The sequence below is a fragment of the Ciconia boyciana genome, chromosome 3, assembly GCF_034638445.1.
Source record: "Ciconia boyciana chromosome 3, ASM3463844v1, whole genome shotgun sequence".
Lineage (NCBI taxonomy): Eukaryota > Metazoa > Chordata > Aves > Ciconiiformes > Ciconiidae > Ciconia > Ciconia boyciana.
The window spans coordinates 112,146,784-112,172,938 of NC_132936.1; the positions used below are offsets into that span (position 1 = coordinate 112,146,784).

The following is a 26,155-nucleotide window of genomic DNA, read 5'->3' on the forward strand; positions in this document are numbered from 1 at the left end:
GAAAACAGGCATGAAGCAAAAAAGCATATTCTTTCTAGCACTGAAACGAAAGCTAATGAGCCCTCACTCATGCCAACAGGATCAAATTTGGTCCATATTGTACAACTGTAACATGTCCTCCATCCAAAACATGAGCAAAGAGCAAGTTAGCTGGTTAACCAGTACTGCCAGGTACTACTGTCAGTCCCTAAAACAGCAACAGCGGAAGCACATCTAAATTGGATGCAGCAGCATTTGCCGAACTGTGTTGTCTGATATCTTTAAGACACCACTTTTAGAAATACTACTTTTAGAACTGGAATGACAATGGTAGCTTTGAACATGGTGCCATTAATATCTTCAGAGCAGTATCAACCTTGCTTAAAGGAAGCACAGTCTTCAGGACAAGCTACCTCGGCTGATGAAGCAACTGAAAATGCCTTTGAATGCTGCTTGCACATGGATTGCTAAAAGAAGCTCAAGAAGCTCTAATTTTTTGTTTCCTCTTTTCAGAGAAAACATCCAAGCTCCTTCCACTCCACTAATCACATCACAAGGAAATCACTCTATTTTCTAAATTGATCTATGTTCAGTATAAACAAATTCTGTGTGCCACCATCTTCAGAACTCAATGGCAGTTCGTCCTTATTGTAGCCACTTTGTATTTTCATGAAGAAACAGAACAGAGAAGGAAAACAAAAATATTTTCATGCTCATCATTTCAGTAAAAAACAAAAGAAACAAAACAAAACAAAAAAACCCCAAACCTATTTTTTTCCTTTCTGCTACACAAGTCTTGAACACAAACTAAGACACACTCCTCCCCAGCTTCCACCCTTATTTCAGCTACCATTTATCAAACACTGCAAAAGTTAGAAAACAAGAAGAGTAAGGGGGGAAACAGGAATATCTGTAAGATCACAGGACATATTTCATTCAGTATCCCCCTTTCCCTCAAGAGTTTATCACCTCTCAGAGATGTGTCTAACTTAAAGCCATTAATCGTTTCTAACTGCCAGAACTGTCACTCATTCATAACGCATTGGCATACAGGATTTTTTAACAACTCCTGCTATACATAATTTCATTTGCGATGCATACTTTAATTTTTATTTTAAATTCTAAATTATTTCCAAGAAATTATACAAAGGGTGATATTTCACCTGTGGAATTTTTAAAAATTATTTCTATTTTTTAAAAAGTCAGGTGAACAGCTGGACTACAGCTCAAACACCAACTAAAAAAACCCAAACCCTAAATATTAATAATTAGTACAGGGAATGGCTTATGCATTCCTTATTAGTGAAACATACCATCCAGTCCCACTCCACCCCCAAAATGAAGAATTTTCTACTTTTAAACAGATAAATCAGAACTATCATTTATGTAGTAGCAAATATGCAAACCAGAATACCTTCCACTTACATCTCTGGATTTGCTGCCTTTTGTTTAATAATATAAACACACACACCAACTGTTAACAGATAACATGCAGATTTGTAAGTTACCATTAACGGCTCAGTAGTCCTATTCAATAAGAAAGGGATTGCGTATCTGAAAAACCTGTTGCCTTTAAAAACGAATAAAATTAGTAACACAGTAATCTTCAGTGCGTGGCATTTGCATAAAATTAAATATGGGCCCAATCAAGGCAACTCTATATTCACATGAGCGGTCCTGTTCAAGTAACCAGTATCACTTGCATAAGTAATATCCTGTAGTTTGCATTTTAAGTTAAGGCATCTTAATTTGGTTGGTTGGTTGTACAAAGAATAACTAATACACCTTTTGATTTATGCCTGTTGGAACACTTCTGCTGAATTCACAAGCTTCAGACTGCTTTAATAACAACTTGTAATGAAAAGAACACAGACAACCTTTTCCTCAGTAAATGTTTTACCCCATCACTTGGAGATCGATTTGGAAGTCACTTTACTGTGTAGCTTTTGTCAAAGCCTTTTTTTTCCCCCTAAAACAATAATCCAATAAAAACAAATGAAAACAAGAAACAAAACCACTATTTCATGCCTTTATAACTGTATTTTTCCACTTGCAGTAATAACTTGAATTTGTGCATTTAACTCACTTAGGAAATGCCATCATCATAAACTGCACATTGCTCAGGACTCTTTAACTACTTAATTAGCTACTAAAACACTGTGAAGGAGCTGACATTGTATTAGAAGAGAAGCAAAACGAGCCAAACTCCACGCATCCCCCACCCTCTTACTCACAAGCGTTTGTGTAAGCCCTTACCTGCTGGGTAACGTTCGATAACTGGCCAGTTGTCCACCTGTAACGTGGCATTGCCACCACTTCTTGTGAAACGTACTACATGGTATTTTCCATCATTAATGATTGCGTTGATCTCTTCAATAGAGATGTCATCAGTTCCAACATTAAATTTAACTCCAATTTTTCCCTGGTGCTGCATATTTAAAAAAAAAATAAAAAAGGGAAGAAGAAAAAGAAGAGCTAATTAAGAGTTGTTCTAGCAAGAAATACAGACAGTGTGTCATACAGAGAAAGAATTCTAACAACATCTTCCCTCCTCAGATGTAACTTCTGAAGGCTTGCATGTGGCAGTGACAAGCCTCCTGACAGCTCAAGTAAGTCCGGGACATCTCTTTGATGGATAATTGAGATTCCAAATGAGTTATTTCACCAAATTGAGTTATCTCCTTTTCGAAGAGATTCAGACCAAGATGAAGAGGAGGAAAGCTCAAGTATTCTTTCTTTGTCCCCTCCTTCACCTCCATGAGGATTAAACACCATTTTTCCTTTTAGGCTTTCAAAACGGAAAGCCTTGCAGTGTCACTTGGAAGAGGTATGAGGATTTTCTGCCTATAAAAACCAAGGCCTAGCCCTGCATCTCCTTTCTCCAAACCTCATTCATACTCAGAGTCTTCACAAATGATAACAAAGGAGGAAACTTTTTTTTTCCCTAATGGAGAGATTTTTTGCATCACATTGTAGTACCTCCTAGCTCCAAATCATTAAGACAAGAACAGACCGATAGACTAACAAGGACATTCCTGATCAGAGCCAGAGAGGGGCGAAAGGCGTTTGTGACACAGCGACAGCATCTTGTTCCCACTAAGGACCGAGACACTGATTTTTTTGCTGGGATTTGCCTGTAAGCTCCTCTGCCTGAGCGTGCCTAGGGCTAAGGAGACTTCACAGGCACATTCATACTCAGGAACAAGGCTGTAGATTTTCCAGATGATTGTGATATTAGCACATTCTCAGTTTTATTGTCTTTTAATTATTAAGATGTTCACTCTAATGGGACATTCACATTTTAACAAAGTCTTTTAATGTCTACTAAAGGTTTAACTTAAAGGCTTTGTGATTTTTTTTTTTCTCCTATAAAATCAATTCTATTCCTGAATAAGGACACTTATTAAATTAAGGAGAAAATAAGAAAAACACTGCACAGTATGAGATTAGGGGCTTGTGCATAATAAGTGGCAATTCTACGTGGAATTTCATGTCATTGGTACTGGTACATACTTCGTAAGAGTTACAAAACTTCTTTAAGTTTTTACACTACCAGATGAAACACAATGAAACATTTCACTTTGTACCTCTTGGTCATTCACGTCAATCTTTCTAGAACCAGCGTCACCTCTCCCGCGTAGCTTTTGCGTCTGCTCCTTCTTTCTCTTACTACCATGGCACCACTCCCTGTAGTAAGTGTATCCTGCAGCTCCTCATCTCTAGAAGTCTCCCAAATGAAGAATTCAGGAGTTCTTCCACTTTATTTTATTCTCTTTTTAAATACCTGACTTCATTTTCCAATAGTGCTTGCATATTCCAGTTACACAGTTGAGCAGCTGCTGAACACCTTTGGAGAAAATCCCTCAATGCTTTGGTGCTATGCTATCACCTCTTTGGTTATGATCTTTTTTAAAACAATAAATTCCCTGCTGAGATTTGCAGAATGACTCTGAAAAGTATTTTTTTTAATTTGCTCAGTTGCTTAAATCATGTTCTAAACATTCCTCTTTTTTCCTTGCAGATTGTTTTAACATTTCTCTATTGGCTGGTCCTACTTTTCCATGCCTATAGGGTGTCAATAAGGGATCCACCTCATCCAGCACATGCTCACCTTCTTTTGCCTCTCGTGTGAGTTGCAGAGCAATCTCCCAGTTATCTTGGGAGAGTAACTGTAGCTCTGTTTTATTTCAACTGGTTCAACTATGACTCCGAATAGATTTCACCCATTTTCTCCCATGGATGCAGTAGCTTATTTGCTTCACCTGTTCTATTCATATGCTTCCTCTCTTTAACAGAAATGTATACAAGAAAATATAATATTGTCCTGGCTCTAAAGCAATCTCCATTTTTACTAATTTATGAAATGCAGAAAACCAGCATGTAATGATAATGGCATATGCACCTTTTCACAGTACTTTCAAGAAATCAAAGGCTTTGAGGATTAAAAAAAGCTGACTAATTTTACAGTGATTCATAATTATACTATTCATAACCTACACTTTACATACCTGCTTTCCTATCTGCTATATATATGTATATACATATATTATTTTAGATCAAAAAATGACAAGGAAAATAGTGAATAGGACAGGTGCAGGCAAAATGAAGTGGCATAAAAGGCAAATATATCAGCAGCTTTTCCAAAATAAGAGAATGGGGTGCTGCAATGGTTACCAAGTTACCATTTGTGAACGGCCAGGTATTCGCAAGTGAAATGAATGCTTTACACACCTGAAGGCAGACCTTTAGCCTTACTTGATACATATATACTTTTTAGTGAAAAAAGCAAGTTTCTCTGACTTCCCTACATTTGTACAGAAGTACTGTGCACAGACACCAAGCACGCAGCTGCAATAGCAAAGAATATCACCCTAATAGTTGATAACATACTACGGCCATTTTTTTTGCTCTATTTCTAATACATTGGTGTAGCTGAGAACATGAAAAACTCCCTATTTAAAGGATATGTTTCATTTTTTCACATTTCCTTCAGCACCTGTGGGCCTTTATGTAACCTCCCATAAAACAAGGAAGCAAATCTGTGTTTTGAGTTTAAGTCTTCCTTATTATTATATCCATATTTAAGTTTGACTTCTGCACATCACGCTGAACATGGTATGGACTACAACCCCATTGTGCACAGCCCTTTAGAACCACAAAATAAAATATGATGCGAAGACCTGACAGTACATGGGCCCAGACAGAAGATGACACTACCACAAAGCAGTAAGTCACCATGTATCAGCTGAGCTGCGATAAGCACCTCTGTATGTAGATAGTAGGTTTTTTTAAGCCCTTGCATAGTCATGCAGTAGTTTGACTCACTGTACTCCTCCTTCACTGCAAGGTAGCGTAAGTCACGTTATTTTTCATTTGTCATTGGTTAAGACCATGTGCACATACAGTTATTGTGGATCAGCTGATGTACAGTAACCTGTTGAGATATCCTGATATCAGCCCTCAGCCTTGTGATACTTAATGTAGTGGGCCTGTAGCCCATTAGAAAGGACTGCTTTTTATTTTTCCTTCTTTTTGGAGCAACATGGTAGTGCAGAAAGGGAAGAGACTGATAAAACTGAAGCATACTAAATTCCTATTTCCACTTGCCAGCCTCAGTTGCACGGTGCAGTGGTAGAAAGTTTCCTTTCTCACTTGTTCATTCATAATAATCTTAAAGTTATTCTTCCTATCAGAAATGGCCTCAGACAAATGCTGAATGAGAGGTTCCCTCTTTAGCACCCTGCTGACAGGCACTATAGAAATGTCTGTGCATTACTAAGTACCGCAATAAGTCAACATTATTGTTGAATGATGTTATCCTTGCCAGTGACCTGAAATAGCACAGCATTTCAGGCTCACATTTCTAGGAGGTTATGTTTGCCCACTAGCAAAGATGATCATTTTGGAGCTCCTCTGGTAAAAATCAGCTCTGTACACAGGGCCTGTAGAACTCCACCGTGCTGTTTACGGTTCTTAGCCTGTGTTTTGTTTTTCTCAGTCTCTCCCAGTTGTGAGAGAACACAGTAATGAAATCAATTCCTTTTCCTACTGTGCCTCTATCTAACCTGAACTGGGAAGGCCACAATAACAGAGTGGAGACATGTAGGAGATGGGAGAGTGTCCAATATTATTTCTGAGACAGGCCAGAAGAGAGGACACACCTTCAGGAGAAGAGTGAAGCATTTCAAGAAGTAGCGTAAACATTTTTCTCTGTCTCTGGAAATAATTTTGAACTTCAGATCGGAAGGCGCTATGAATACTGCTACAACCATCGCATCACCACCACCACCGCTGCCTGGGACAAAGCAGCGCAGGGACCTCCAATTCACTTATAGACAAGGTACTTGACACCCTGAGCCCCAACCAGCAGCTCTTCAGAAAAGCTAAACTTTTGGTTTGGAGGTGCTTTGGCCATGTAGGTCTCCTGTTTCTGAGGCCAGGGTGACTTTCTCTCCACAGTACCACACAGGCAGATAAGCTCATTTGGTGTTATCTAACATAGCCCTACACGTTACTGCAACGTGCAATGTAGGCTTTGCCTACAGTTTAACCTCTGCTGTCCAGCCACTTGTAGGAATCCAGGCTCACAGGGTAAGGGTAAATATGTTAATGGCTTCAAAGCAGTTGAATAAAAGCATGATATATATGTGTTTAGCTCCAACCCTACATTCCTAATGTGCTCTGAAACACTAGGAGTTTTGATTGCTCAGACAGTATAGGTGTGTGTGCATGTGTATGTATATAACAATCATTTCCAAACATTTTGTCTTTAAAAGCATTGGCAGCTACTATGGTAATCTAGCAACTCCAGTGGATTATTTTCAAGCATGTTTTATGAATTGTGTACTCTAGATACTTCTACATTGGCTTTAACAGGCTTCTGACAAAGCACCAAGAATGCTGATGAACCCGAGAACCAAGTGAGAAACGTGAAATGCAAATCAAGCCAACAGCTGACACTGCAATTTGTCCCTAGTCCAGTGCTACTCATCTGCTGACTCCAAATGCTGTAAAACCTATGCTAGTATAAAATACACATATATATATATCTCCAGAATAATATTTCCTATAGCATCAGCAAGGTTTTACTGCTCTCTGTAGTAATAATTCTAGAATCAGTCAAATGTGAGCATGTGACAATTTGGCACAACTGTAGTTTTAGAAAAGACCACAGACAACCTAAGGTCATAACACTCACAACCTTTAACTGCTTTCAAAGAAAAGTAATAATATCGTGACTCCCACAGGTGAACAAACGCGGGTGGGGGAATCAAGCGTACCAGCTTGCATCCTATAGTGTCAGTCCCTGAGGCACAACTTTCTGGTGAATGCGATAACAAAGTCTTAGAAGTAACTGATGGTTGACTTTGATTTTATTGAAGAATAAATTTCTTGAGTTTTATTAAGGAGAGTGAGATCATTTTCACTCAAATGTAATCAGAGGCTAATATTCTATATTGTAGAAATATATACAAAATAATTTTAAAAATTTCTGATTTTCTGAATCCTGTAAGGAAATGCATATGTAAAAATAGTTCTGTTTGCTTCAGGAACTGAGGGAAGGGATACATAATGGACAGAAGATACACTTGAACACCAAGATTAATTGAGTAACTACATATATTTTAGTCTAATGATCAATCAATATTTCTTATTACCATCTAGTATCTTCCAGAGGAAATGTTTCCTGGGAAAGACACAGAAAATATAAAACGTCTGGGAAGAGTTCTTTGAATTAATCCATCTTTTATATTCCAATGAAAGAAGTTAACTTTCTGGATATGGAGTTTTAAACTCATACTCTGAGGTATTATGTCATTAACTTAACATCATAAATGATTTTTTTAATATATTTTTCTTACTGCTTTTCTCTGTGAGAAGTGATAAAGTATTCAACCTAATTTTTACCATCAGTAATCAAATCTTTTTACTTTTTAGTCAACTGCAAGGCAACACACCATAGACACAGGCATCCTCATGTCATCCCTCATCTTGGGTACTTACAGTCAGGTTTTGTGTCCCTTCCTGAATTCAGAAAGGTAACCCTTTTCAGGGATGGATTATAGCTTTCAGTATATCAGTGCTTGAGGTACTGTAGAAAATATAGGAGGGGCTTGAAAACTCTATCAGAGCACTAGCAGGCAAAGTTATCAGTCATAGGTAGGCACTTCAAGGAAGGAAGCAAAGATTTTTGCTGCTGATGTCTGATAGGGTGCATCCACCCAGTATTCAGTCTTTGATAGACTGGTATCTGACAAGTGTGAAGCTGTTTGGTTTCTCTTTCTTTTCCCAAAAGCTGGAAATACATATCCCACTGTGGAGAAGGGAAAATAATTAAAAAAAAAAATCTCCCTTTCCTGGTTGCCTAGGCAAGGAGACTGAGCTATTCTCAGTGTTCCTTCTTGCCAGTTCTCACCATTTATTTGCAACTTTCCTGATATTTGCTTATTTCTGAAATCCACAGCTCTGTAGACCTTAGGTTATGAGAAAAATGACACTTTTCATTTTAAAAGAAGCTTCTAGTTCTGATAATTGTACAGAAAAGCTTAAAACCTTGCAGGCTACTGCATTGGCAGGCTAATAGAAAGAATTGACAATCATGTTAAGTCGCATGATTTTAAACTAAATGCTTGATTTCTTTCCAGCTGGAGGTGTGATATTCTGTGCAAGCGACACTGATTTCATTACCCTCATATCAAATCTGAGCAACATGCAGCAAAGTGGGCTTCCTCTCAGTCCAGCTTCCCAGCAATTTTGACTGTTCCTCCTTCATCATTGGACCTGCTTCTGGAAAGATTTGTTCTCCTTTACTTGACTCTCAGCCTCCTGGCCCACAGGATGGTAAGAGTGGAGGGATAAACTGACAATACTTACTTCCCAAACTGCTCTGCAAGACTTTATCTGCAGCTGACTGGTCTTTTTGAGCCTCCACTACACAGTGTGCTTGCATTCAGGAAATTGAATTGAAATCTTGAAGGATATAATTATTTGGCTTGAGTGGTGGCTGGAATCAAAATGTGACCCTTGGATTCCTGCAAGATGCACAGGCAGGTCTGTGTTACCCATTTGCACACACCAATCCAATTTGAAATTGCTGCCTAACACTACACTAAGCCACTATTCATGCTATTCAGAGAGCAAAAACCTTGTCTGCAGAGCTACAAATGTTACCAGTGTTTCCTGCAGCACCTGTGCATGCTCACCTAAGTGCAAACCCAAGCACACATTTCTCATCTACACCAAGATCCTTCCAGAGACAATACAAGGCATTTCAAAAACAGATCTATAATCATAAATATACAGCAACAAACCTTTTTTTCTCCCCCTAATTTTGGGGTCCTCAATCAGTTGTTTCATGGATTTTGGTAAAGAGAAATGAAGAGAGAATTTGCAATGTATCTTGCTCTCACATTTTACTCAGAAGCTCTGTAAGATCATTTCATAAACCTTTAAATGACCCCAGTTTCATGCCATTAAGTTATCTAGATTTTCTAAATCAATACAGAAATAATAAAAATTCATTGTTCACCAGATGCCCCTGGTTGACATAAGAAATAGCACTTTCACTGTAACAGTATTATGTATGCAAATACATACAGATGCTACCAGAGCTACTGCACTCTTAAATGTTGCTCTATAAAAATTGAGCAGCTTCTAGCCTTAAACCAATGACCCTTAAAAGAGGTAAGTGAAATATGGGCCTACCATCACACTAATTTACAACTGAGGCATACCTGAAAAAAAAGCCACCTAAATGGCTCACTAAGTGGAAGAAGTGACACATGACTTAAAATGATTTTTTTTATGTCACAAAATGCCATATATACGATCACAGAACAAAAAGCCTGGAAATAAGGTGTCACAGAAGTGTTCACTGCCCCAGCATTTCAGGGCAGGAAGCAACTACTCTTTACTACTATGAAATAATGACTTGTATCAGTTTCTGCTTTAAAATAATTGTCCTCATAGTCTGCTTTAAGTGTTGTTATAGCAATTCGACTTATACATAAAGCTCAGCAAGTAGAAAATATAGAAATATTTATAAATCTACAATTCTGACACTTCAGCTCTCAGACTGCAGTTTTCCTTTTTGGTTTTAAACATTGTAATTCTCACTGCTATATATCATAGCTGTATTATTTCAAGTTACTCTGATGATGAATTACTGAGACGATACAATTACCCTAACAACCAGCCCCCCAAAATGCAACAGTTATGGAAGACATATGGTGTAGAGCCTGCAGCAGCAGCATACTGCATCTTATTATCCACTCAGCGTCATTACTGCAGTACACAAAATTAAATTTTTCTAAGAAAATATGCAGTAAAGAACAATTTAAGTAGTCAGCCTTTAACATGGTACTTTCTGTCAAAACAGCGTGTAGCACAGAAATGTTTTGACCTTGCTAGCATCTCACCAAGGATTCCCAGCTGTGGTGAAATGGTATGGATGGGTTGAAGAGACTACAGATGCTGTTATACCAAACAGAGCCTAATTTGAAGGAAAAGAAAGTCTTTTAACTACTGGTCAAGGTAACTCACATGCCTTGAGTTTGTTCTTGCACGCTTATTTTCAACATAGGCAGATGCCTGTGAGCTTCTGCACCTCAAATATAGCATGCCCAGCCTGAGGAACGGCATACTCATTGGGAGCTCCAGCTACTCAAAAATGGCAAACACTGTTCCTCCCCACACGTACATCAACACGTGTTTCCAGATGAGCACAGTGAGATTTGAAAATTAGCCTTGCTTTCCACTTTTTTATAGTGTTTTTATACAGAGATGATTTAAAACAGTGTTCCTGGGACTGGATACAGTCATCCAAAGGTGTAAAGATACTCCTAGGAAAAAAACCAAACGAGTAGCACCTTGATATCGGTACAATCTAATCCACACTGGAAACTGTGCTGGTCTAAGGGTATTTATTTCTGTGCTTAGAAAGGCTTCACAGAACTCTTCTGATAATTTGAGTGTCTGAAACAAATCCAAAATCGAGTCAGAAGGAGGTATAACTGGGACCAGAAGCGAAGAATCAGCAAATTCTCAAGCAGGCTTTCATACTAAATGATTAATAGCCATATGATCAACACACATGCTCATGAAAACACAAGTAATAAATTTTTGAGAATCTGGGTCAAAGGGCTTTTCATATTAAAAACCTGTAGGGAATTATTAAAACCCAAAAATGGTATTGGACACCCAACTCCTATTAAGCTTTAATGAAAACTGAACACCTACCTGCCATTCACGCCTTTGATAAGCTTTCCTTTAATATTAATGACAATCTTGAATATTTCCAGATGTCTACCACAGACACTGGGGCAAAGTACTTTTTAAACACTGTTTAAATGCAGACTTTGCATTCCTTTATTATTCTGATTACCTGTGTACAAATATATTTCCAGACTTATTTCCTAACCCTTCTCTTGCTTTAGAGTCTCCAATTGGAAACAACCTGTTCCTAATTCATCTTGGCTGCTAAGTATTCATTATTGACATGGACTTACGTGAAAGAAAACTGAAAGAAAAAACAAAAAAACCCAGCCCACAAAGTGATTTAAGAGCCAAGCATCTGAATAGTGGACCTAGATGGATATTTTTGCCTGCTATCTGTAAAATGAAGAAAATATAACATTCTCACTTCAGAAACTTACTGTCTATCTGAAACAATTCATATCTGCAAAGTAGTTAAGCAGAAGTAGAACTGAAAACAAAGAAACAAACAAAAAAATCAATTATTGGTCTACGAGAGAAATGTACAACTGAAGTGAAAAGACCTCACACAAGGAAACATAGCTATGCTATTACCAGACAGCAGAGCTACAACATGCCACAGGTTGGGCTTGGGCTCCCTACAGAAAGGCAAGTGCTGGTTGTTGTCCCATTTTCTGAGCAGTCCTATCGTTTCTGTTGCCAGCTTTCTTTCTCTTATCATCAAGTGTAGAGTCATCCTACAGCAAGCTTTAATACCATGTATATTTTTCTCAATGGTAGTACTTTCCTTTATCTTACCTTTTTTCATCTTGAAGATCTTTCAGAATCAAAACCAATTTGACAATTTCCCTGCGTGCTGTGCTGAGATATGCAGTGCGGAGTAGCCTATTATCAGTGCCACAACAGAGGATCTCACTTCTTTTGATCACTTAATGCTGCAGAGCATGTAAAAATTCTTACACTGAATACATGTAGCACATGAAGTGATCAAACAGCTTTAGTTGACTGGACTGTGATATCCAACGGGTAGCTGGAAGGGGAAAGCAAAATCTAATAGCTACCTCTACGTTCTCCTCTGCTACTGCTGCTAACAGCCCCCAAGGTTTGAACGACATTGCTTTGGCATCTTAAAAAACAAAACAAAACAAAAAACCACCCTGTGGAAGAGAAGTGCCACAAAGTAATGAAAGGGCTATGTACAGGAAATCATTAGTGTTCATGAACAGCTTCTATAAGGAGGAAATCTTTGTGGGAAGCATTGCGAATAGCACGAGCACCTTCAACAATATGCCCTTCGAAATGCAAGAAGCTTGCAAATAAACTTAATTGTATTTAGAAGGAACCTGCCAGATATTTGAAAAGGCTAACCCCAAGCAAATGAGACAAAATCAAAACAGAAGTTAACCCACAGTGAGGGAGCTTTGCATATAACAGAGTTAGTACTGTCAGGCTCTGAATGCCTCTCTGAAGCAGGGAACAGTCATGAATGTTGTTGTCTTCACTGGAATGATCAGCATTAGGCTTGAATGATGTCCAAATATATTATTTGTTTTCATGAACACAATGGTATTTAAAAAATCCCTAAGAGTATATAAATACTTGCTTTACAACATGTAGCGCAACAGCCATTAACAGCCAAAATTGCAAAATACATCATTATCTTCAAACTGCACAAGGGAATGGAACAATGTCATCCTTTTAGTTATAAATTCTTCAGTTCTTATCTACTTTACAATAGACTTTTACTACTGTTGGAAATTACCTCTTTGCAAACGGGGTCAGTTAGGCAACCAACAATCAACTTTTTTGGGCATTATTCTAACCTCACTAATAGTGTACTCCTGGTTTCTGCCCTTAATGCATCTACTTTCTTCTCTTTGTGTTTTTTATATACCTGGCAGATATTTACCTCTGAAAGTTAAAAGTCAGAAGTAACTCCACTGAAGTCAAGGCCACTTTAGAAATAGCAGCGTGGTAAAACCAGGGCATCTCTCATTAGAGTTACTCGTTACTTTTTCAGAGCTCCTGCCTCTTACCACTATTCACACATATTTCAGTGTGGAAGAGGTGTGATGGTAAAATATTTGACAGACAGCTGCTGCAAATGATGTGCTTTCACTATTTTTATTAAAATTCTGGCTTTACTAAGATCAAGGTTTTCCTAGAAAAAGCTTACTAGAAACCAGACATATATAACTGTTTTCATTTTCATACTTCTACAGCTTTAAATGTTAGTGAGGGACTATTTGAAAAGGAAAAAAAGGGGAGCGGGCAGGATTTTACACACCAGAAGACCCCCGCTATAAATAGCTACCCTACAAATACATCCCCTCCCTGTAGCTCAGCCACTCCAAAATGCAACCTAGCTGGCTGGCATATCTGTGACTTGTGACATACAAATCTTTGATTACTTGAAGGTCGTGAATAGCTTTGCTTCCATTTGGTCAAATAAGCCTTTGCAAATACATCAGGGTGGCAGGGAAGAGAATGGGCATCTCTAAAAGGGAGGACAAGAAAAAAAAAAGCAGAGAGTCACTGGGAAGGGGATTCATGGACCTGTTGGATCAAGTCCTGCTCTTAAGACTTCCTAAAAACATATCAGGGGGAAAACTCTGCATCTTATATAGCCTTCTGGGTAGCTTACATTTGAAATGCCTTGTGCTCTGCAGCAGATAACCCAATGTCTTGCTGACTTTGCTAGCATCACAGAGGTGAGGTTTCCACATGGGTGAACTAACCACTCTGGAGCAATTTATTCAAGAGCGTTAGGCTCAAAATGGCTTTACTATAGCATCAGGCAAGGTAGGTGTGCATGCATGTGTGTGTGCGGCTGTGTACACATACAGCCTTTCAGACATTCTTCTGCACTAAATGTGACAAATTTAGGTCTATAAAAAGCAAACCCTATTTCTTTTTCTTCTCTTATTTTTTCCAAATTGTTCTTTGCCCACAAATAGTCTCATTAAGCAGTAGTATCACTAGAGGACATGATATACAAATTTTTTCACCTGAAGTGAAGCTAGCTTTTTGCCACTTCTGCTTTGCCTGTGCAATTGCTAACAGATTTCTTGGCTCTTTCACCATAGCAAAGGGCATCTGTGATTGACAGATCTCCCCAATAAGCATTCTCACATTTCCTCTTTCAGCTCTGCACGTCCTGGAGACTGCTCAGGCAGAGCATCGTGCAAGTACTGTGCCCAACCTGCTGTGAAGAAACTCCACAAACTCCAGCATACAGAACATACCGCAAACAAGGAATTCATTGGAGCTGCTCTTCCACTAAGCTCTGCTTCTAATAGTACAGGAGAACTTACTTTGCCTCCTAGATAATTATAATTCTTTTCTGTGCTGCATCCCACACTCAGAAACTAAACTTGAAGTAGAGAGACAGGTACTGATGATCAAAACCTTTTCCACCTTCTTTCACCAATATAAATACACCATGATCTATATATGTATGCAGATGCCTCTGTGTGTGTATGCTTTTATATCTGTATGTTTTACATACACATACATATATATGAATGACGAGGTGAGACAGAACATCTTACTGCACACGATCCATATAGAGGGATAAGAATACAAAACAACATTACGAATATTTGCCATTACTGCTTAGCGAAAGGTGTTAAGGTACTAAGATGATGAGCAGAGGAGGACAACCATGGTAGACTGGATTCTATAGGAGTGATAATATTAAATAATATTTGTAATCACCTCAAGCCAGAGACCTTGTCCTCTTGTTTGTTGGTGACATGCTTTTTTTCTTTGTAAGCAACAAATTACAGAAAGGTGAAGTTTGCAGAAGATGTACATTCTTGAGCTCTGCAGTTTTGTTCTTTGACTAATTTAACTTATGCTGTTCTAATTTAAAATGCCTTCAGTGTATCAGTTTCAGTGCTGATGGATGTTTGCCTCCTGCAGAATATTATCAATTAAGAGCCTTACTCCAACCATAAAAATAAAATAATGCTCTGTTTGTTGTTAACAGAGAGACTAAATTATAATAAAGATTCCTGATTAATTACTTATGAAGGAGAATTGACCTTAATTAGGGTCAACTTCTATGGCAGACAGCTTAATTTATTCTTTAATTTCTGTGTGTGAACACATTTTTCTCTACAGAACAATTGATTCACAGCTCAATTCAAACTCTTCAATTGTATTTTTATTTTTTAAAGGAAAAATAAATAAAAATGGTATCTTTTGAAACCAGTATATCTGTTCAGAGTAAGACCCAACTGCCTTAAGTAACTAAAATTAATGTTTACTGGTTTTTACTCCTATTGTCCCGCTGAAACAATTCTTGCAGAGATAGCACTACTAGTGGGATCTGGGCAGTTCTTGGACCCCCCAGTCCAGTTCTAGTTCAGGTGCTGATATCAGTGCAAGAGTGGGGTGTATCTCTAGACAGATAAATATTCAGACAGTCAGCCTAAAGTCCCACTTTTTGAGGGGAATGATTTTAAACCAGGTTAGATATGTTGACACAGCTAATTGCTGTGCCTTTGACTGAAGCACAGACAGATCTTTAACTTTGTTCTCTGCAGATGTAACAAGTAAGAAGCAGTAAACTAAAATACTGTGCAATGTGCCTACTGAATAAAATACCTAGGGGTGTGCATGTTCCACAGTCATTAATGAGACTGATATGTAGCATAGACAACCCCAGGTACGCATCTATGAGGAGCAGCTGTGGCATTAGAGAAAAATCAGGCTGCCAAACCTATCTAAGAAGCTGTGTAAATACTCAGGAAATCTTGTGCTGAGATGTGTGCTGTCATAGCTAGATGTCTGTTTCCGCATACCCCAAGGGAGGGTAGCTGGATTCTGTTCCTTCTCATGTATCCTCATAACAATTATTTCAAAAGATTAATTTCCTCAAAAAAAACCCCCAACTCTCCCTCTGACATACAGCTAAAATGATTGCATTTGGAAAGGTCTCATGGATTCACTGTTTGAAACTACAAAACTCTCACTGCTTATCACATTTACTTTTATGTACTTATTAGTATTGATATCGAGTAAGAAAAGGTTCTAGCTTGACACTTAGTAACTGGGATGGATAAAAATAGGAAAAAACAGATGTGTTTTCATTGTGAACAATTGTTTTGTTCTAGAAATTAATGAAACACAGTATGAAGCCTCAGGATGCAACTCATGCAGAGATAGCCTATGATCCACTAGAGAGGGTTGCTTTGAAAACTTTATATAAAAATAAGTAAATGGAAAAAAATCCATAACCAACTGTAAAGCACTTAATACCTTCACGGTTTTCTAATAAGGGAATATACCCAAAACCAAATACATTGAGGTAAACCTTCCATATCCGGCACCTAACTTCTTTCTCATTACTATCCCTCTTGGGCAATGGACTTAAGGTTTGTTGGATACAGATGCAAACAAAAAGTGCAGGAAGCAGTGCAGCAGGCGTGGCCTTTAACCTTCAAGGTTTAGTTTGCGATTTGTAATCTCAGAATTTTTTTTCTGGCCATTTATAACTGTTATTATAAATCTACAATATAAGATAGATTCCAATTACTAGTGAAACCTTTCTACATCATGCTTACAGTCCAAAAAAGCTATTGAAACAAACAAACAAAAAACCCACCAACCCCCCCTCCACTGGGCAGCTCTTAACTCAGAAGGATTTAGACCTGGTTTAGGAAACACTATACTCATATGCCACACCATGTCATTGCAGGCTGGAGTACTTTCCACTCCAGCGAGTCCAGACGGTCCCACTTGGTGATGCCCTCCACCAGCCTGCACAACCTTTCCAAAAGCAGAAGTAGATCTTAAATGCTGTTTCTAGGCAGTGTCCTGATTTTTTTCCCCAGATTTCCCAGCCAAGCTGAAGCTTTCAGGTCTCCTTAGCTCCACTTTCTGTGGCACAGCCTGACAAAATAGTGAGCCCAATCCACATCTCCCTTGTTCCTGGAGAAAAAAGCCATATAAAAGGGAGCTGTAACATGAAGGGTCAGGTCAGCAGAGCATGATGGTGACTTCAGGGATCTTTGAAGTCACCTTTGAATGATTAAAATATCAACACACTACAGTGTTATAATACCTTCCACACGGCCTGGTCCTAAAGAGTTTTCCTATGAATCAGTGGCACTGGATTATGAAATTAAGACTTGCTCTCTACTTGCCCCCATTCTTTCTTATATGTTTTGTAATCCACATACCCTCCCCCCACCCTCCAAACATATTTTCCAAAGAAAATATGGTAAAACATGTGGACATAAGAAGTACTATGCATAACAACTGTTTTTCTGCCCCCCTTGGGCAATCCTTTTAGGGATATTATTGTTGGTAATAATTTGCTTTGATTTCAAAAGCAAATAACTGCAAAATAACAAATGCAAACATAGAAAAAGTAATGCAGAAACGTGTATTGAATGGTTGTACAGGCTTCCAAAATAAATTTGTATTATGTAGACTTAGAAGAACAATTCAATGTGAATATTGGCTGCAAAGAAGTATTTTATACCTTCTTGCTACCCCCAGAATAGCATCAGCAAACAGTTCTAACCAACCCAGTGAGCCAAATCATAAAGCTTCAGGCAGTCATGAAAAACTATTGATTTTTTTTTAAAAAAAACCTTTCTTCAGCTGTAAATTTCTATTGATATGTGACAAAAATGTGCAAGTGGCATTTGCTAGTACAGCCATTGTGGGAAAAGCCAAGATTGCAACTTGTCTGGTTAAGCCGCTTGGAAGTTTAATGTGGTCAGCTTCAGACTGCTCCAGCCAATCTTGGATCAAATAAAACACAATACATATGTTTCCCAATAGCAATAATCAAAACTGAGGTTTCCAGATTTTGCTGGAAACAAAATTACAGCAAGAAGAAATGGGCTGGATATTTCTTTTTATTGCTGGGAAACAGACTCCTAACAACCAGCCACGAGGATTTATTTTATTTTTTGAAGTTAGCTCATCTACCCCATGTTGTTACATGACTGATACCTCCTTCCTTCCCTCTGACCACTACTCAGGGCTAAGGGGCTGTGATCTCTGCTCACGTTGATTGGCGCATCTTCATTCCCTATGAGCAATGGCATTTCAAAAGCCAGGGCTAGGACACCCTAAGAAAGGATGATGCAAGGCTGAGCTACAGGTTGCCCCTCCCTTCTCTAAACATCATCTTATTTATTTTCCCTCCTCCTAAGAGCGGATAAAAGAGCTCATTCCCATTGGAGCTGGGGTCCTCTATTCACCACCAGGTGGGACACCCCGTCAGTCAGCCTCTGCCAGTGCCTCTGGGATGACACCAACCTTTTCAGGTTGAAGGTGTGTCTGCAGCACAGGTTGGGCCACTCTCTCCTGCAAACAAAAGCTATAAAGATGGGGTAATAAACCTTCAACAGTGACTAGGGTACTCAAATGCAAAGCTGCCAGCAGCTGGTGCTGCCTACAACACTGCAACCCATCTTTACTATTGCTCTTACTCGTATGAGCTAAAATAGTTTAATTACATCTACCCATAATATATTCACATTTCTGGCTGGCTATACTGTGACTAGCACTCAGTCTCTCGCCTTAAATAAGCTGTTGAGAAAACAAGGGTTGGGGAGGTCCCAGGAGTCCAAGCTGATCATGGTTTCTAAAATTATGAGGAGGGAAACTTGAGTAAATATTTATTGTGCTGCCCATGCAACAAAATGAGCTACTGAAATTATATTATCAGAGTTTCCAACCAAATGCAGCAAAATATAAAAGGACTGTGCATTTGACCAGTGCCTGATAATTCACACACTCAACACATGACAGTAAATCAAGTCTGGACAGACCCACACAGCAGCTAAAAGGATGAAAACCATTCACTGCAATTCAAACATTAGAAAATTTCCTTCCAGGCCTTCATGTTAGAGCACAACATCTAAAAGCAAATAAGGATGGGAAGCTCCAAAGATTCCCTCAGCTTTGTACTGCTCTCCCCGGTGCCTGGAGAGGCTGCATATTGCTCCATTTTCAGCTGCTGCTCGCACCACTTTCTAAGGGTGGGATTGACCAAATCACATATTTAATTTAATGTTGTAATTCTTGGAAACAACTGTAGCACTCTTTCCACCTTCTAGAGTCATACTCTGGAGAGTTTCTCCAGGTTTGTTGCCAGTAGCAAAGTGGTGTAACACAGCGGTGAAGGGGGCTAACAGAGGAAAGTGCACTGCCGTGACTTCCCCCCTAACGCTAGCCTTGCTGCTTTTACCTATGCTTCATATTACAAAGAAAAATACATAATGACATGGTGTATTTTTAAAAAAAAAACTTTCTCAGTCTTCAGCTATATTATTGCCAGCATCCCATTACAGCTTATGTAGACCAGCAAACTGCTGGTATTTATTATTAAATGAAATGGAACCTCAAACCCTCCTGGAAAATACAGATAGGATGTATATGAAATACTTGCCTGCAGCTGCCAATGCTTGTCTCACTGTTGCAGAGGATACAGAAAAAAGCAAAAGAATCTCAGGGTTAGGAGGCTCCCAGCTTAATACTTTTTAGTGCCATAGACTACCAGAGTCATTTCAGTATCTCTTTGCTTCGGTTCATCTTTTGTACAATAGGGATAACATCTATGATGCCAGGGAAGATGCAAGGACACGGTGCTGCTCCCAAAAGTATGACAACAAGACCCACAGAGATCGGCAAGAACATGAAGATCTTTCGAACACACATCTTGGTCTGCAAAGTGCAAGTCAGGACACTTGGAAAAGAGATGATTTTTTGTGTGCCTTTGCACTTTTTCCTTTTATGCAGCAAAATCCTAAGTCTTTTCTGAAGGAAATTTAAGCCGAGGCAAACTGTATATATTGATTAATCATATTCATATTATATCTGAAAAAACATTTCTGCCATCTCCTCTTTAAGATGTTATTTTTAGAGTTGGGGTAGGAGCATATTTAGATGGAAGGGAAAATACACAGAAGAAATGGCATCTGCAATCACGTTTCCTGATTAGATCTTAGCAGAGTGCTGCCTGTCTTATTGCTACTGGTAAATATGGGGTAGTAAATGCCTTCAGTACTAACTCATTCTCATGCTCTCTATCCCTGTCTTCTTTGCAAGTCAATAATGTGTATTTGTAAGTATGGGAAGACAGGGTTCACAGGTATGAATTGCTTTTTCTTCTTTTTTTTTTTTATTCCTCAGCTGTAAGTATAGGTCACAACTCCAGGCACAAAACCCCCTACCGTGCAAGGGAAAAAACGAAATCAAAAGCTCATTGTTTTATATAAGAACCACCTTAATAATCTCTTGAACAACTGTATGGCTTTAGGGAGCTACATAAAACAGTGAACACAAAGATGCGGAAAGGTGCATTTGATCCCTTTCCTCTTGTCTGTATTTAAAAAAAGGCAAAATTGTCTCTATCAAGAAGATACAGAGATTATGAGAGGAAATGATCATGAAAATCTGTAGTAATCCAAGCTTAAAAATACCTTGTTAGTAGAAATGGGATGCAAAAGAAAACTTTGAGGATTGACATGCCTCAATAAGCAGTTATATTACTTCCATACCTTAACTTATTCACAGTATGTACTTGGATTGATAAAAATAAACATTTCACTGAATTTTTTTTTGTTGTTTGGAATATGCGTGTGCACTGAAAAATAAAGAGGAAGGTTCAATTTTCCAAGCTTTGGAATATTAAGAGCTTTGTTAGCAAAAAAGAGAGGATATGAAGAAGCAACAATCAACTTTATGACAGGCACTTCATTAACCCACATACTTTATAATTTACTCACCGAACTATCTGCTTTTCCTCTCCTCTCAGCAGGAACATAAATAGCAAAGACTATCATGAGCTGTTATGCTACTAGAAGACTGTTAATCTTACCAAATATACCACAGAGCATTTACTGCTACATATTTATTTATTTAGATTTAGAGCATGATTAAAGAGAAAACAAAAATGATATATCTTGAAGATGCATCTCAACTGATACCTAAATTGCAGCACTGCACTTCAATAAAACTCAGCCGAGCTGGATAATTTAGAGAAACCAAGTGCTCTAGCCCTGCCAGCAATTTCTGCACATATTATCAATGTACTATCAAAAATTCACTGCCAAGGAAATATCAACCAGCACTGCAGATGGGACCAAGATGCAAGGGGGTGGAAAGAGAAGACGGAGTGGGACCGGCAGAGCTCTTCCCTCCCATGCAGTGGAAAGGGAAATTTGGGTCTGAGCTTGCATAGAGAGGGAATGATAACGGAAGAGCCAAGCCAAGTCTGCATGGCACAACTCGCACTGGGGGTTTGGAGTCACAAGGAGCAGGGCTTGAGGTAAGTTTTTGTTTGGGGTCCAGCTGCGATTTTAACAGCCAGTTCTACCAACTGGACCGAACCACCTGCAGCAAGACTGCATATAACCCCCCTCTCCTCAAAGAGGAGCTTTGCAGTATGCTGGGACAGTAAGACCACTTTCTACCAGGGAGAGGGGGCGGTGGGTAAGAGGGGAGCGCAAGTACGTCCATACAAGAGGTAGAGAGTTGGGAAACAGAGTAACTAACGCTAAAAGAACGCTATTATTCAACTGCAAGCATAAAGGGCAATCAGCGGTGCAATCTCTTTGCTTTTTCCCTGTATTTATTTGTTATGGGTCTGAGCCAACGTTCCTCACAGTGGGAGATTTTTGATGGCCTTCGGTAGGCTTTGATGAGGCCCATATTTGCTCATTTGCACAATGTATTTATCTGCACCCCCAACTGTGTTGATCAGCATGTAGCAGCAAAGTCCGCTGAATGCTTTAAATAAACCCCCCACTTATTAAACAGTTCTAAGCTCAGATTGAAAAAGCTTTATATAGCAAACATTACCTGAATCATTCCTCTGGGAGAATTATGGACTGAATGTTGAGAAGACATTTCCAAAGTGCTTAAATGACTATTAATAGAATCTGTGCTCCTAAGTTATTTAAGTGCTTTTGGAAGTCCCATGCAAAACACAGCTCAGCAATGGGAATCACCAGCTGAACATTTCTGTTATACTTACTTGAAAAAACAATAAGGCAGAATCAAATTCAGCAAAAATGAAAGGTTTCTGCATTTGCACCAGCAAACAACTGATTAAAGCATTATGCAGCAGAGTTATGTCTGCAGCATCATCTGCTCACATGAGTTCAAATATCTCCATTAAGACCACTACACTTCCACAGCTGCAATATGCCAGAGGGCTTTATGAACTCCCAGTGTACTCCTCAAGTCCTCCTAATCTTATAATACAGCCCAGTGTTCAGGTCACAACTCCATAGCAACCTGAAGAGCAGAAACATGGAGTGATGTCTTATAGGCTGACTTTCCTAAAGGCCCACTCTGGAACCAGGATGCCACCCCAGATTTCCTGCTCAACTGGAGGGAGGTTACAGAGCATGAAATCCTGGTCTGTGACTAGCACTGCGTGAGGCATAGCACCACTAGGACATCAGCGATTTTTTAACATAAATTTAAATAGTAGTACATCATTACGCTGTTCAAAAATCACGTTTAGTTTTTCAATTGTCAAGTCTGGCCTTGGTTAAATACCTTTCCTGAAAAAAAATTGTTTCTTTCAGAACTACTTTTTCATGAAAGGGACTTATTTCTGAGGCATATTAGTTTCTCATATATAAGCTTTTTAACCCCCAAAAACCAGTCTGTCAGAAAATTTATAACTGCCTTATTTTTTTTCTTCTGATTAAGCACATTTGCAGTTGGAATGCATCAAGCTGGCAACACTGGTTTTATCTCATTAGAAAGTGCAAATTCTTTATGCATTACTGTTCACCAGGGTACTGTTTTTAAAACATTGGTATAAGAGCCAGTGAATGTCGGGCTACAGAGACACAAGGCTTGCAGGGAGAGGAAATCTCTTCCCATTAGACCAACCAAAAAATGGGGGGGAAAAGGACAAACTTTCATACTGACAAGCCCCTGTTTAGCTATGAGCATCAAAAAGCAATGAAAAGAAGTGAAATTGGCTCTCCCTATAAATCTTGCCTCTTTTGTAGCTTTACGCATGCCGACCATACCACCATTGTTACAAAGTTCCTGTGAGGCCTTTCGTTTGTAAAAGTCTTTTCTTCCACTAATGCCATTAAAAAGAAAGTTTCATACATGAATATTTGAATGACACATTATTAGGAAAAGTATGAAACAAGCAGCAGTGTTGCATTAAGCTCCAGTGCCGCAGCCATCATCTTTCCCAGCATATCTCTCTATCTTCCCAGCACAGTGAAAAAGCAAAAGGAGAGAAAAGACTACACTCATTAGGAAGAGAAATGGAAGCAGCTCTTCTGAGCACCCCATCTGCTGCCATCATGTCAGAGATATCACATTTTACTGCTGTCACCAGCAGGTGCATGCAATTAGGTGACAGCAAAATGAACTATGGCTTCCCAGTGACTGTTTCGAGCAGATTTCAGGCTGTTGGCAAGTGCATGATAACAGACTATGGGCATTTGCCTCTGAATAATTCCTGGAATTCGCATGAAAAATATACAGGTGATTCATTTTGTTGTAGAAGACTACTGGAAGAAGCTATAGAGACAGCAACTGCAATGAAGCAGAGGAGGATGGAGGGCATGGGACAGCCTAATTCAGAGTATTGTGGTTATTATGAAGACAGCTAGGGCCAGTCTGTTTAATTCTGATCTCATTTCCACTAATATATCGAGACAATCAAGTCCAAAACAAATACTTAGAAATACATTGACAGTACGTTGAAGGACTAGGGAGAGCGCTTGGATCTTTTAAACTAATTTCAACTAAATATATTGTTACTGCTCAAGATTGGTGGCTAATTAACAGAATGGTTAATGCTCAATAAGAGTTCACCAATTTTCATGCGAGGGGAAAAACAGAACGCAAGGTTGACTCGGTTTAGATCCTCGATACCATGCAAGTCAGTAACAACACAGCTAAAAAGTCTGTTTTCCATGTGCAGCCTGTAGTATTGTACAGAAAAAGGAGAAAACACCAGTAAAGCAGACAGAGCAAGGAAGGTGTTCCTGCGGGAACACCTCCGAGTCAAAATCTACAGGGAAGGAAGCCGTACTGCCGATGACTATTCATACACAGCTCTGCTGTGCAATACGAAGATGCCAAAAATGGCTGTAAAGGTGAAAATGTTCTTCCAATGAAAAGCTCCTTTCTGAGGGTTGGGTTTTCTTTTGTACTTAATCCCGTGTGTTTACAGGACTCTATTCACACTTGCTGGGGAGGATTCCTTCCTTCCTTATCTGAATGTGACAATGAATCAAAAGTACCTTCTCTTCTGTTATCTAAGGTGATAATGGAGAATTGCAGAGTCTTGCCAGGGGCTGTGAGATGCCTTTGCAGTGCTCTCAGAAAATCATCACCCAAAACTGGAGCAAAGGCTAATTTTTCCAGGTAAAAAAAAAAAAATAAAAAATCTCTCCCTAGGGACTTATATTAATGAGGCCACAGCAACATAAAATATTAAACTGTATTTATTAGCTGCATCTGACTGTTAGGAATTTTACCTCCTGGTAGCCAATTCCCAAGAATGACAAGTTCTGAGCAGTAAGCTATTATTCGCCCAGTATGACAAAAGTGCTCCATTTCGCTTCAGTAACTAGCAACAGCAAAGCCATTTTTACCATGTCTGGCATAAGCCACTCGAATGGGATTAATGCAGGACTGCAATGTGCCTGGGCAACTTGCTTTAATTTAAGCCAGTATATAAATCTTATAATAACAGAGAATTGTTTGTTTCATAAGGCACAGCTTATTTTAAGAGTGATTACTTTCACACAGCTACAGATATCATCTTCTTTCTCCAGTCAAAAGTGTTAATGTTACCACTCAAGCAAAATTGTTTTCCATGCAGATGTTCTCTCCTTAAGGAGAAAAGAATACATCTTTTGAAATCATGTTGTATTCCATAATTGTGTACAGCAAGTTAGGGAAACTGGGACATTTTCAAATAGGGCAACGATAGTGGAGCAGCCCCCTAAAACATATCTTAGTAGGGATGTATAAATTACACCCTAAAGTAACAAGAGCAGTTTCCAAAGCAAACAACAACTTGTTAGGTTATGTTTCTGACTCCTATCATCTTATTGTGAATCTCATAATATCTGATCTTTTATTTTAAGAATTTAACTATTAGAGTCATGCTATGGGGAAATCTCAACTTCATTTATTTATTTAAAGTTACATTTCCAGATGTGAAAAATACAGCTTAAAGTTCAAGCCACCTGAGGAGTTCAAAAGGGTCAAGTTTACTTTTTTGTAGAATCCCATAATCTAATGATGCAAGTGTCATAGTTCACATGCTGAAATGCAATAAAGCATGTGATGCTTGAGAAAAAAAAAAAAGAATTAGCTATGAAGAAAGAAAAACTTGCACTAATAGGCAACTGAATTCACACCACTAATTACTGCAGAATATAATACCATTTCCAATAACCAGAAGTGTGTACAATTATTTTTTTATGACTTGAATGTCTTCCTGAATCAGCAGATGGATTCAGTGCTGTTGCTATTGTTCACAACTTTTTCAAGCAGCAATGCAGCTGCAGCTTTTAATGGGAAGCTCAGAAAACACTGCACCAGACACGTCTGCAGAAGTGACACTATTTTGAGAATGGGAAAGTGAAGGGGAAAAGCTGCTCTTCTCCACCTTGCCCCAGCATGAACTTAGATAAACGGATGTAGAGGAAGAAGCATCTGCATTGCATCACCTCCACATAGGCACCATTTGTCTCTCCAGTTTCAAAACATGCTCTTTGAGCACTTACCCAGTGCTCTCAGACACCATCCTATTAAAAATTTCCACACAGTAAATTAACGTCCATGAACTTATTCCGATAGCCCTTGCTGGTAAGAGGGAAGCGTGAAGCAGTGAGGAGTCTCGTTAGTTAACTTCCTCAGCCTGTATTTGGTCCCCAGTCATTCAAACCAAGGAGAAGGTCTAAATCTAGGGCAGCTCTATGAACTGCCTATGCAA

General features: G+C 38.9%; 1 protein-coding gene across 21 annotated transcripts in view; it reads right to left on the minus strand.

Annotated features, from left to right (window-relative positions):
- The window catches only part of NRXN1 (neurexin 1), a 728,334-nt gene that overhangs the window by 120,094 nt on the left and 582,085 nt on the right, over nucleotides 1-26,155 (minus strand). For all 21 annotated transcript variants that reach the window (XM_072858477.1, XM_072858476.1, XM_072858472.1 and 18 more), the window contains one exon: nucleotides 2,236-2,407. In XM_072858477.1, the coding sequence (XP_072714578.1) occupies nucleotides 2,236-2,407 (172 nt within the window). The remainder of the gene's footprint in view (nucleotides 1-2,235; nucleotides 2,408-26,155) is intronic.